Source organism: Pagrus pagrus (assembly GCF_965226575.1).
Source record: "Pagrus pagrus genome assembly, chromosome: 1".
Taxonomy (NCBI): domain Eukaryota; kingdom Metazoa; phylum Chordata; class Actinopteri; order Spariformes; family Sparidae; genus Pagrus; species Pagrus pagrus.
The window spans coordinates 35,843,725-35,856,958 of record NC_140185.1 but is presented as its reverse complement, the minus strand read 5'-3'; the positions used below and the strand labels follow the sequence as shown (position 1 = coordinate 35,856,958).

Sequence of the window (13,234 nt, the reverse complement as noted above, 5' to 3'; positions counted from 1 at the left end):
AAAATTTCAGTTGGAAAAAAAGTTCAGGTGGAAAAAAAAGTTCAGGTGAAAAAAAAAGTTCAGGTGGAAAAAAAATTCAGGTGGAAAAAAAATTCAGGTGAAAAAAAAAGTTCAGGTGGAAAAAAATCAGGTGAAAAAAAAATTCAGTTGGAAAAAAATTCAGGCGAAAAAAATTTCAGGTGGAAAAAAAATTTCAGGAGGAAAAAAAAAATTCAGTTGGAAAAAAAATTCAGGTGAAAAAAAAGTTCAGTGGAAAAAAAAATTCAGGTGAAAAAAAAATTCAGGTGGAAAAAAAGTTGAGTGGAAAAAAAATTCTGGTGGAAAAAAAAGTTCAGGTGAAAAGAAAAATCAGGTGGAAAAAAAAGTTCAGGTGAAAAAAAAAAAGTCGGTGAGAAAGAAGATCAGGAGATATTGAATTGAAAAGTTTTCTCATGTGATGCCACAGATGGAAGTTTTTTATTAAGATTATTCTGGCAAAAGTTTTTTTTTTCACCAGTTCTCAAGTCACAAACAAGGAGAGAAAACTATTTGGATCAGACTCAGAAAATGGATCATCAGAACTTTTTTGTTCCTCAGGGCTTCTGTTCTGTACTGTGAAAGCAGTGAAATCAAACAGGGGGAAGATCTGACATTTTTCAATGTAATTAGTATAAATAACATTAATGATATAACAAGGTGAACAGAAACATGTTTCCAAAAGAGCTACACACCGTACTCTCATAAATGACTGTACTTCAGCACCAAGCCACCAGGGGGCGTAGCAGAATATTACACTACATGTATCACAAGTCAGTATGTTCCCTATAAAACAGTCTGCTGACCTCACCAACCTCGGCCTGGTTCGCCTAAAAGAATGCACCTATTTGTAAAGCACGAATATGTTTAATGTTCTGGGAAACGCCTTGAATTTCCAGTTCATTTATTAAAAGTACGCACACCTGACGAGCTCTCCGGTCCGTTTCTTTTGGCACCAGCGTCCTGTTCTTTAAAATGTGGTTATCCTGTCGTCTAAAATAATCTTTTTTTATTGTCGTCATTTTGAGCTGATGACCTTTTCTAGCTGCTGTTATCAAAAGTGAGGCTGTCATATCCATTTTTTACTGGAACTCAAAGATATCATCTGAATATCTATTAAAAAAATAGCTCTACCTAACGAGCCCAGAGACACTGCAGCAAAGAGCTGCTCCAGAAGATGACCAATCCTGGATGGAGCAGCAGAAGGCTCGGAAGTAGGCTGAAGAGGTTGGTGTGTTTACCAGGAAAACTAGAGCTAATATAGTTTATTAGCTACTATAGCTAATAAACCACCGTAGTTTACAGTTTAAGTCGAGCATAGAGAGCGCGACCAATCAGAGACAGAGTAGGTCGGTCGTGCAAGAAATTCACTGGGATGATAACACAGCCATCTGGTGCAGCAGTAGCAGCACACTGCGAGGAGCTAGCAGCTAGCAGCTGGTTACTGTATCGACTTTTTTCCATTTCATGACAGGTAGCAATAAGTGTTAGGCCAAGTGCATTACAGCAGCCTATTAGGACAAAGTATGGATGAAACGGAAATTAAGAGGTGCTGGATTATTTATAAAGATCTATCAGATGTATTAACGTATCAATATTCATCTTTAAACATCACAATGACCATCAATATCAGTGTAAAACACCTCCAGTTACAAGTATTGAAAACAATTAAGAGGAAGTTTCACCACCACCTTTCACCAATGTGCTTCTGAGACAATAAAAGTCAACACACATGTTTAAATAAAAATGGTTTATTCTCTTTCAATATAGCTTTTGTTCTATCATAGCAGAAAAGAGCCTCCATGCCACTCAGTGCTAAAACCTGGAACCGGATCTCAGGTCACCACAGCATCGTAATGACGGACAAACGTCTGTACAGCACAACACTGGCTTGATACTGATCCAACAACAGTCATTTTGCTCTTTTTAAAAACAGGTAGAGGGGAGTGTCGGGAAGCAGGAGGACGAGGAGGAGGAGGACGAGGAGGAGGAGGGGGTCAGGTCTGATTTCAGATCTGATTTATCTGTGACACGGACCAAGCAGCGCAGATTCTCCGGCTTTTGTTGGGAGAAGTTTAATCCGTGCGTGTTTGTGTATGCTGCAAAATTGACATCTTGCTCCAGTATGGCTGTTGGTGTGGAGGCAGAAGTTTCTGCCACGAAAAGGTCACAAGTTGAGGTAACAAAGATTCTTCCTGATTGGACGGAAAAAGAAACAAACAGAAGAATCAGTGAAATACTGATCATCACCTGACTTATGATTGTAGAAATGTTTAAAGGGTCGTGCTTTATACAGAGAAGTGATTCTGTTATCAGCACAATCTGATGTCGTCGTGTTGTTGTTGGAACGTCACGATTAATGTTGCTACAGGACGATCGCTGAAACTCACCTGTCACGTTTCTGTAATGTCATAGCTTAGCAACTCGTTATGAAAGAGTTAAAATTAACCCAAACCATTAATTCATAAACCTAACCAAGTATTTTAGTTCCCTAAACCTAACAAAGTATTTTAGCTCCCTAAACCTTACCAAGTATTTTAGTTCCCTAAACCTAACCAAGTATTTTAGTTCCGTTGACCTAAAAGCATTTTAGTTCCCTAAACCTTAAGATATTTTAGTTCTCTTTACCTAAAAGTAATTTTGTTCTCTTAACCAAACCAAGTATTTTAGTTCCCTTAACCTAAAAGTATTTTAATCCCCTAAACCAAAGCAAGTTTTTCAGATCCCTTAACCTAAAAGTATTTTAATTCCCTTAACGTAACCAAGTATTTTAGTTCCCTAAACCTAACCAAGTATTTTACTTACCTAAACCTAACCAAGTATTTTAGTTACCTAAACCTTACCAAGTAATTAAGTTCCGTTGACCAAAAAGCATTTTAGTTCCCTAAACCCTTAAGGTATTTTAGTTCCCTTAAACTAAAAGTATTTTAATCCCCTAAACCAAAGCAAGTATTTTAGTTCCCTTTACCTAAAGGTATTTCAGATCCCTTAACCTAAAAGTATTTTAATTCCCTTAACGTAACCAAGTGTTTTAGTTCCCTGAACCTAACCAAGTGTTTTAGTTCCCTAAACCTAACCAAGTGTTTTAGTTCCCTGAACCTTACCAAACAGAAGAAATGTTCCTGATGGTTTAATTTTTATGTTTACACTGAGTCCATTAACGTTTTGTTTTCTGTCAGGTTGTTCGGGCTAAGACATTAAAATACTTGGTTGGTTTAGGAAAACGTGTTTTGGGTTAACATCACAACATTAAGCTCGTGTTAGAAATGACAACTTCTCCCATGTGAGAGTCACAGAGCTCCGACATTCCAAACACATGACTGATGAGTTTCATTGACGGACGCAGAACAACATGAATTATGATGTTCTGGGAACAGCTGATGATATCAGACTGCTGATGTGTGAATTACCTGCTCTCTGGTTATCATGTTGCATTGGAGCTGCTTATGGCCTTTGTGCCGTCTGTGTTGGCGTTTGCGTGTTCCTTCACCACAGGATCTGACGGACAAAGACAATGAGGTCAGCTATGAAACAGATACAGGCGTCTGAAGTAGCTGACAGTGTTTGCGGTTTTTTTTTTATTAATGCAGCACTATCGAAAAACACAAGAAGGAAAAACATACAAAGAACTGAATCAAAGTAGTTTTGGTTGTGATGATCCAACTTGTAAGGGGCTCAGAGAATTCAACATCAAAGAGCTTTTTAAATATTTACCAGTTAATCCATCTAATCTGTATTTATAGTCTAATATCAATCTGTACTGAACTGGTTAAAGTTTTGAGAAATCATCCCACTGATACGTTTTACTCTTCAACATTCATGTGGCATTCAGGGTTAAAATCTTTAAAAGGTAACTACATGCACCTCATTGTTCAGACATGTGGTGGTTTTGACAGGCAGACAGTGAGAGTGTTGGTGGTACTAACAGAAGTATGGGTGCTGCATGGCCTCAGCTGCCGTCAGCCTCTGCTGGTGGTCGTAGCGCAGCAGCTTGTCCAGCAGGTCCAGAGCCTCCGGACTCACCAGGTGCTGGTTCTCTGACTGGATAAACTGCTCCCAGCGCTTCCGTGTTTGCCTGGAAACAAACAGCCGGCATTTAATCTGACTTGCCTCACAGCAGTTTTACTTTAAATGTGAACGTGAGACTGTTCATCAACACTTCTTCAGTCAGACGCTCGGCAGCGACTCAGTTTGAAGTGTGTCTGTTAGTTTTCAGTAAAGAACGATACTCACTGTCCCAGCAGGTCTTTGAAGCGAGTGTCCAGTTCTATGTGATATTTGTGCAGGTAACCGAAGAGCTCATCGGTGCCAAGAACCTTAGCGATGCGGACCAGCTGGAGAACATAAAGGCACATTTAATACCTTAGTTACATACTGCAGACATAAACTTGGATAAACTCTGTGTTCGTTATGCAACTAAGCATAATGTACATTTCCTCAGATTTAATTCAATGTACTAATCATGGCACTCAACACTTTGTTGTTCTAGATTACTTTATCAAAGTTTCATTGTCCTCTGTCACTGTGTGTGTTTGTGTGTTTTAACTATATTTCTTAGTTACATTCATTTTCTAACAGCTTTTATTGAGAAACGTTTGCAGGACAGGTTGTAGAAAATGACACTACAGGACTTCAGATGTAGCTGCTGCCATCTTGTGGCTCGTGTATGTACTGAAACACTCCAGCAAGCCTGTTCAACCACTCTTTTAAAAGAGGACATGGGGTCGGACATTTACTGCTCTAAAGCCCGGGTTAAAACTTCTTAATGAAGAAGTATTTTTGAGCTTGGTACTGAACATTATGGGACGATTAGCCTGCTAATAAAATTATCAAAAGGCCCGAATGAGGTTGTTAAAGGGCTGCATTCGAGCCACGGACAGCAAGTTGAACAGGTCTACACTACAGGGCTTTTAATTTGAAACATACAGGAAGTGTTGAATTGGTATTAACAGTATTAGGCAGCGGAAATGTAACTGCAGGCAGGAGCAGATCGCGGTCAGGTGAGCGTTACGAGTACGTCGATATGTCAAACCAAACGCATTCCTGTCCTCGCCTGTGGTCCTCGACTTCAGCTGAAAGTGGTGTTATCATTTTTGCAGGATATGAATCTTTATGCGGCACATTACCTGGTCGTAGTTGTCCTGGCCATGAAAAAACGGCTCCTTCAGAAAGATCATGCTGGCCAACATGCAGCCTAGACTCCACATGTCCAAACTATAGTCATACATCTGGGAACAAAGCCACGACAGAGTTATTTATAAGAAGACAGAGAGCGTCTGCTAATACATTCAGAGCAGAGTAACCATCAGAGCCACAGCAGGTACCTGATAGTCCACTAGCAGCTCAGGGCCTTTGAAATAGCGGGAGGCCACCCTGACGTTGTATTCCTGAGCGGGATGGTAAAACTCTGCCAAACCCCAATCTATAAGACGCAGCTGTGACACAGAGAGACAGTGTTATCATTAATCTGGTGAAGAGCGCAGCGTGAACAGCTCCAGGCTGGAACAACCCGGAGAATCAAACACGTGAAAGAAACATGAAACATTTATAAATGTTTTTACTCCGGTGTCGTCTGTCAGTTTTATCTGGTTTAGTTCAAATCCTAAAATAAAGCAGGTAGAAGAAGAACCGCTGTAATAAACACATAATCTCATTCTTCATGAACTGAACGTTCTAGATGAGGTTTTTAAAATTACCTTTCTCAGCTGGTGGTCGATCATCACGTTGTGGGGCTTCACGTCCCGGTGCATGATCCCCATACTGTGACAGTAGTCCAGAGCCTTAAACCACAGACGGACACATTCAGCACCGACGCCTGTAACCATCATCTGGACCACCGACCCACACACCAGAACTCAACCTCAACTCGACTCTACTAATCTCTAGACTGTTTTTTGATTTGATTAATCGTGTTATATACATCGTCCATGTTCAAGAATCTTTATTTTCTCAACAACATTTCAAACTAAACTTACACTGATGCAGAGCAGCAAACCCTCATTTTTCAGAAGATGAAAACAGCAAAAGATTTTGATAAATAATGTAAACGATGAATTAATGAGCAGAGTTGAACAAACCTTCCTTTTCCCGTCTATTCTCAGTTTTTCTGAGGTTTACGTTACACACTGCTTCAAGGGAGTTTAAGGTACGAGTCCACAGGGCCGTCGTTTGACCCGAGGCCACGCGACACTTCCAGCTTCACACACTTAAACAAAACAGGCTGAACTCTCCAGCAATTATGCAAATAATAACTGGCTGCACTCGACTGGAAGAACGCCGCTCGCTCTTCAGGATTTAAAAGCGGACCAACATGGCAGCACGTCTAGGATCTCTCTCTTATTTTACAAAATCAGCTCAGTGAAATGTGTTTCTGAAGACATTTCAGGCGGGAAATAAATCATGGACTACCAGGTTCTGTCTTCAGTTTAGTGTTTCACAAGTTTTTATAGCGTTTCACGAGTTTCCCCCTGAAGCAGCCAGAATTTAGCTTAATTCAAATGAGGAGCCGTCAATGCGACGCCCCGCCTCTCGTAACGTAACGCTCCACTACCAGGATGCATTGCTCGGCTTTCGACAAAGACAACGAATGGGAAGTGTGAAGAAGACGGATCCTGTGGACACGTAACTTTAACTCTTCAGAACAATCTCATCCTGCAAGTTTGCATCATGTTCTTATTTTTAACGTAGTATTTAAATAAACAACATAAATAAATAAATTACCTTGAGCAGCTCATACATGTAGTAACGGATATCATAGTCTGTCAGCTTCTGGTAAAGCTCCTGTGGAAGCACACGAAGACGTCCGTGTTTAAAAGAAAACATTGATCACATGACGTCAGCAGCTCATGAGGCACATGTACAACATTAACTGGAGGGTTAAGCGTGTTATTAATAATGGATATCAATGCCTCGGCATGAATGGTAACTGTGCTGCTAGTTCAGCATGTATGATGTCGGCCAAACTCAAGTACCTTAAAATCTGTGTTATTGATGCACTCAAAGACAAGCGCTGGTGTTCTGGACTGCAAAGAGAGGACAACACAAGGCTTAACTGAGGAGAACAGCAGGTAGGTGGCGATCATTATCACTGCATGGACACACACACACACACCAAACACTCATACACACACACACACACACACACACAGTTACACGCAAGACTGGATTACCACAGCTGGCATGCCCACATGCAGCACAGTGACGGCGGGAGTCTGACTCACCACCGGGTCTTTGACCGTGTCCACCAGACGGATGATGTTGGTTCCTCCACGCAGGTTTTCAAGAATTTTGATTTCCCGTTTGATCTTCTTCTTCTTGACGGGCTGCGGGTCAAAATAAAGACACACACTAAATATCACTCCATTAAACGAACGGTGACAGAAGGCACCGCAGGGAGAAGCGATCTCTGGACACACAAATAACTAAATCATTTAAAAGGTGCAGAAGGTAAGAATTTTAGTTGAAAACATTAAAAAAAGGTTTTTACACAATGATGTCTACGTACTCTGTGCAGACATCTACTGAAGTTAGCATGCTAACCAGCTAGCCCTGGCCCATCCCTGTCAAAAGCTCCTGTGCCAGCGGTGTGAACACAAACCCTCCTCTTGCACCGAGCTCCCAGTCTGGACAACTAGACTAGCTAACCAAGCTAACTAGCTAACAGCAGCTACTAGCAGTAGTTAGCCTTTACTCTGGTGATATCCTGACCACTGTTTGTTTTGAGTACGACTACAACAGCTGGCCAATTCGGACATATTTCCCCTTTAAGTGTCGCATTAATAAAAAAACTCAGCATAACAAGAAACAAAAACTACATCCTCCAACATGACCTGAGTTAAATCAAAGTGAAAACACTGACTTGATAATATCTCTGTTGTAATAACACACTGAAGTGTATTCAAAAGATTCAGTGAATCAGTGAAAGAAAATGTGCATTAGGAGCTTTTACATCAACGGGTTGGAGCAAATAAACTAGGCTACACGTGTAATTCATCAGAAGTTAGAGCAGTAAAGGCTTCATAAAGCAAGGCAGCACCAGAGCAGAAGAAGAAGGGTGCGACACGGAAAACTAATAAACCTCAAAGAAGAAGAAACAAAACCAGCAGCCTCGGCCATCGACGAGGGAACGTGGGCATTAAACTGGGAATGGAAATATTCAGGAAGACGCCGTTCGTGGATGCAGCTTCTTCTTCTACATCAGAATGAATCATGAACGCCGTTTCCATCTCCAATTAAGTGGATTAGCTCTTTTTTTGAAAAAGGTAAAAAAAAAAAAAAAAAAACTACCTCAAACGAACATAAAAACATTTTTGCAAAATTTAGGGCTTAATTTATTTATTTATCTTAAATTGAGCAATTTTCCATGAAGCTTTTCAAAATGCACATAAAAACATGGTGATGGAAACATGTAGATTCCTGTAGTAACCTCATGCTCCGCCCGGTCAGTATTTACACATTTCAAAGGGTTTTCATGTTGTAAAGACAGAAGCGACACCTGATATTACCGCTCTGTTGACAAGGAGAAACAGGACAAGCAGGAGAAAATGTCTAATTTTAAACACTGAAATGTTTGAAAGCAGTTGAATCATTTGGTGCCTCGTTTCTTTCTTTATGCATTCAACCAGCAGATGTCGCCGCAGCGTGATGTGGAGCTTCAGAGCCTTCGGTGAAACAAAAACCGACCACCGACGGCGGTTTTTCTTGGACGGCGCCCTGCATCATGTGTACAAACTCTATGAAACGCACAGACTTTAATCAGTGTTGTCACAGAAGAGTGCTCTGCTGGAGATGAGGATGTTTATACCATAAAAATATTTTCCTCTGCAACTAGAGAGTCAACAGAATCTGGTGAAACTAACTTCTCGGATAAACTGTGAGCGGCGCCGGCCCGGCCCGGCCCGATGGGGTCATGTTGGTGCGAAGCCTAATCACAAGAGCTCTTTTAACAAACGTTCAAGTTAAACCGACTGTGAGAGAAAATGAACACAGAGCAGCTTCACCACATCTGGAGATCGACTGCATGACTCATACGTGACGGTCGCTGATAACAGAAACACAAAAGAAGAAAAGCTCAAATGTTACAGAGACAGAGACGCCTCCTGCTCACCTTGAGGATTTTCACCACCACTTTCTCATTGTTGGTCACATTTATGGCCTCAAATACTTCGCTGTACTTCCCTCTGCCCAGTTTACGCACCAGCTGATAGTTGTCTTGATTGCTGAGAAAGAGACGAAACAGAGGAAATGAGATTACGACGCGCTGATCGTGACAATTAGTCGCTTCCTCAAAAACAATTTATGATTTTGAACATTTATGAAACGCAGCACACCAGAAACATAAGCTCATGTAAACCGAATTTCTTTCCAGACAAAAGACACTTGAAGACGTCACCTGAGACTCTGGAGATTATTACAGGCATTTGTCAAGATTGTCTAATTATACTGAGAGATTAGTAGGTAATGAAAACAAGATCTCAGATGCATTTCAAGGCTTAACATTCCTAAACGTGATCTTTTGATTCTTGATTGTTTTTACGATTAAATGATTTGAACTGTGGAGTCTTTATCTATCGATTAATTACGTTTTTAGGAGGTAAAATGTCCCAGAGACCACGAGGATCTCTTCAGATTGACTTTTGTGTCTGACAAGTTTTTATTAAAAGTACAATAACATGAAACAAAGAAAAGCAGCTATTGTTGACAGTAGAGAAGCTGAAACCAGCAGCTGTTTCTCATCTTTTCTTTAATAAATTAACATTTTTCAAGCTCATTTTAAGTCAACATCATTTCTAAAACTTCTTTATGTATTTTTGGGGAAATGACTGTTACATACTCAATTAATTTACAGCATTACTTCATTACTTTAAAATGCAACAGTTATTACATTGACTGGTGAACATATCTGTTGTTTTGCTCAGATTAACTCACTGCTTGATGTTTTATACAGTTTGATACGGATGTTTTCATGTCGTGTGCTTTGTAACATTTTGCAGCTGAAATGATCGATTGTGGGTTTTTGTGCAGAGACGAAACCACTGAAACCCTGAAACCCTGAACTGTCACTGTACCTCCAGTTTGGCACATGTGCATCGTAGTCCCAGTACTCTCTGTTCTTCTGTGTGTTGACATCGGTGTACACCCGAGCCTTGCTGCTGGCCGGCGTGGATCCGGGCATCGCTAGCTTTGAGGCTCCGTGTCGAGGACCTTCACCTCCCTCTGAATACTTCTTGGCTCGATACTGGAAGGCGGCGCAGCGACTCTCCAGAATACGCGGCTCTGAGATCCCTACGCTGTGCTTACCATGGGCTTTGGCTGCTTGCGCCCTGTGATGGAAGGCGTCAGGCCGGTCTGACGCAGCTGTCGTGCAGACTGACAGAGCTACAATGACGGAGTGCGTGAAGCCCCTGAGCAGGATGTTGATGGACAGGATGGGATGAAGACCCGCCAGCTGCAGGACGACAGGAGAGAGAAGAGGCTGAAGAAGAGGACAGAGAGTTGAGGTCACTTCTGATGTCTGGCTGCAGCTAAAGATGAATGTCATTCTTGATTATTATAGTTTGGTCCATAGAATAACAAAAACATAGTTTCATCATCTCAATGTGATGCAATCAAGTTGCTGTTTTTATTCATTTTAAGTCTAATAACCAAATATATTTAAATTTTTTATTGACAAAGAAAAGCATCAAACGCTCACATCAGTGAAACAAGAGGAACTTTTTCATTTCATTTTAACATCTAAAACAGATGCCAAATCATTTCCTGTCAACCGACTAATCCTTTTTATCAGATTGGTGAGACTGACTGCATGTGTGAAAACGGGGGAAAGAAGACGTTCGTCTGTTTCGTCTCCCTCCGGCCCACATCAGACCCGGTCGACTGGAAAAACCACTGTGCTTTAACTTGTCAAACATAAATGAGATAAACATGGAAACTGATGAAAGATTTCTCGCCACACAAAACAAACCGTCAGTCAGTTTGAGACGTGTGAAGATGTACCGTCAGATATTACGTCTCTGTCAGAACCAGCGGTCCTAAACCCACAGAACATTTTATCATGTTTGTGAAAACAGAAAAGGGACTTTATCACCGCTGAGGACACGTTGGACCACATCTAGTGAAACAACAACACACTGTCCTTGGACTTGATAAACACAGTTTCAGATTTATGAAACTTTTACTCTAGTTTTACTGAGAAAACATGAAAAATGTGGCAAATTTCATCCCAAATAAAATCCAAAAACTATTAAAGCTGGAGAACGAAGAAACTCAACCCCAATTTCAGATTTCTAATCCATGTTTTCCATTTGTGAAACGAGACAAAAGGGCAGTTTCACAGTTTTTTCTCTCCATACAGGCAGCACTTGAGTTGATCTCAATCAAATCACCACTGCGTTCAGCTTTATAAACCCTGGACGTGGTAAACAATGACAGTCCACAGGCTGTTTATAACCCTGTTTCCAGATTTGTACAACCTTTATTTAAAAGGCCTTTTTACTGCATTCCCTCCATCCAGACGACTGATGTGGCTTTTTAAGGGCCGATGTCGATTATTAGAAATCAAGGAGACTGAAAACTGATATTTGTGACCGATATTCATTTTCATTCAATTGAAACTGTGTCAAAATGTGAGTACTTCAGTTTCCTGCTACTTTATACTTCCTCTCCATTACAATTACTTGATAAATGTAGTTACTTCTTACTTCACAGATTCTGATTAATCAGTGTTTATACACTATTAATTTTGACGTGTGACCGATCACAGGGTTGTGGTCACTGTGTGAGAGGATGTTGCATCAGATTCATAGTAGCACATTTTTATAATAGTTTATTTTATCAGCAATCTGACAGAAAAATCACAAACACAGATCATCAGAAAATGCTGAATATCGTCCTGGATCAGTCCACATCTGATCCAGACCCAACAGACCAGGTGTAGCCCAAATACCACAGTATAGACCCATTAAACCTGGACCAGACTCACATTAATACGCCTAATTACACATTTTTAATCAGTGAAAACAGGCAAAATAGTATTTTCACAGCCTTTTCTCTGTGTGGCCCACATCAGACCAGGCCTGGCTCAAAAGCCAGAGTACTGAAACCAGTCGGACCAGCTCTGGATGAACATGGAGACCATCTTCTCTGTGTCCCAGTCAGAGCTAACGATGGTTTCCTCAAAGCCCACAGTGCATTTTATTAATAACCCAAAACTGTACGTGGGGCTCGTCACGACACGGGCTCTCCGGGGCCTTTCTCACCCACAGATGGATGTTTACACGCCGATAACAGATGCTCAGCATTAATCCCGCCGGCTGCCTTCGTCTCATCTCAACATTTAAAACAAACCCGGCTGCGCTAGCATCATTTAGCCTACGACAATTTCCAACTAACTAGCTAACTAGCTAGTTACGGTGACCTAGCTAACTTAGCAACGCATAAAAATCATAAAATATATAACCTTAAATGAAACAATGCAGATTATTAAAGAATGTAAATGTATGTAACGTTGTACAAGACACATCAATGGACTACAGGCTATTTATTGGTATCGACAATCTGAATTGTTGGAATCAATAAGGGGGCTAAAGTTAGCCGGCTAACCTCGTCGAAGAGATATCCGAGCTCAGAGGAAGTCCGCCCGACATCAACGTTAACTGAGCCCGTTAGCACCTCGTCAGCGGCACGTTACTCTCCGTGAAACGATGCAGCACCACCGGGCTCCAAGTTATTAATAATGTGTGTAATATCTGCAGGAACAGCGACTTGATAATACCATCAGATGGGTGGTGCTGGTGCATCTAGCAGCGGGTCGTTAGCAGAGCCAGGATGGTGTTCCCTTTGCGGTAAACATCACCCGGAAGTGGATCAGGAGGCTCGGTGACCTGAGAGACGCGATGTGACTTTAAATATATACATTAAATATAAAATACGTAGAGTATTTAAAGTATTTATTTATTTAGGTGAGTCATTATTTTATTTTTTAAATCTGATTGTAATTTCGATATTGATTTGCCCTGATTGTGTTTTACCATAAAGAGCCTCACGTTAATACTCAGTACAAGTGTTAATACCATAAAACATGTGTTATATAACATGTGTTGTAAAAGTACAAAAGTATGAACATCAAAATATTCTCAAAGTACCAAAAGACAAAGAGAGACTACCTACAACAGAGTGGACACATTTAAAATTATAACAACGTTTGAGGGGAAGTATGGAA

At 40.8% G+C, this 13,234-nt stretch overlaps 1 protein-coding gene across 2 annotated transcripts; it reads right to left on the bottom strand.

Moving 5' to 3' along the window:
• Positions 1-1,746: 1,746 nt before the first annotated feature.
• Positions 1,747-12,848, bottom strand: LOC311260214 (casein kinase II subunit alpha'-like). Of its 2 annotated transcripts, none has more exons than XM_084357774.1 (13): positions 12,788-12,848; positions 10,083-10,462; positions 9,122-9,233; positions 7,236-7,337; positions 6,987-7,037; positions 6,736-6,795; positions 5,712-5,795; positions 5,340-5,450; positions 5,142-5,243; positions 4,249-4,349; positions 3,942-4,090; positions 3,426-3,513; positions 1,747-2,210 (listed from the first exon to the last, which is right to left on the bottom strand). In XM_084357774.1, the coding sequence occupies exons 1-12, from the start codon at positions 12,788-12,790 to the stop codon at positions 3,440-3,442; spliced, it is 1,329 nt and encodes a 442-aa protein (XP_084213900.1). In that variant the 5' UTR covers positions 12,791-12,848; the 3' UTR covers positions 1,747-2,210; positions 3,426-3,439. The 2 variants fall into 2 exon arrangements, with proteins under 2 accessions (XP_084213900.1, XP_084213899.1); XM_084357773.1 differs by having other exon boundaries at positions 10,083-10,489; positions 12,788-12,807.
• Between the last annotated feature and the right edge of the window lie 386 nt (positions 12,849-13,234).

Coding starts and splice junctions, on each gene's coding strand:
- LOC311260214 (XM_084357773.1), bottom strand. Junction 5,451..5,711: donor TCGACCACCAGCTGAGAAAG/GTAATTTTAAAA, acceptor TCTGTGTCACAG/CTGCGTCTTATAGATTGGGG. Junction 5,244..5,339: donor AGCTGCTAGTGGACTATCAG/GTACCTGCTGTG, acceptor CTTTGTTCCCAG/ATGTATGACTATAGTTTGGA.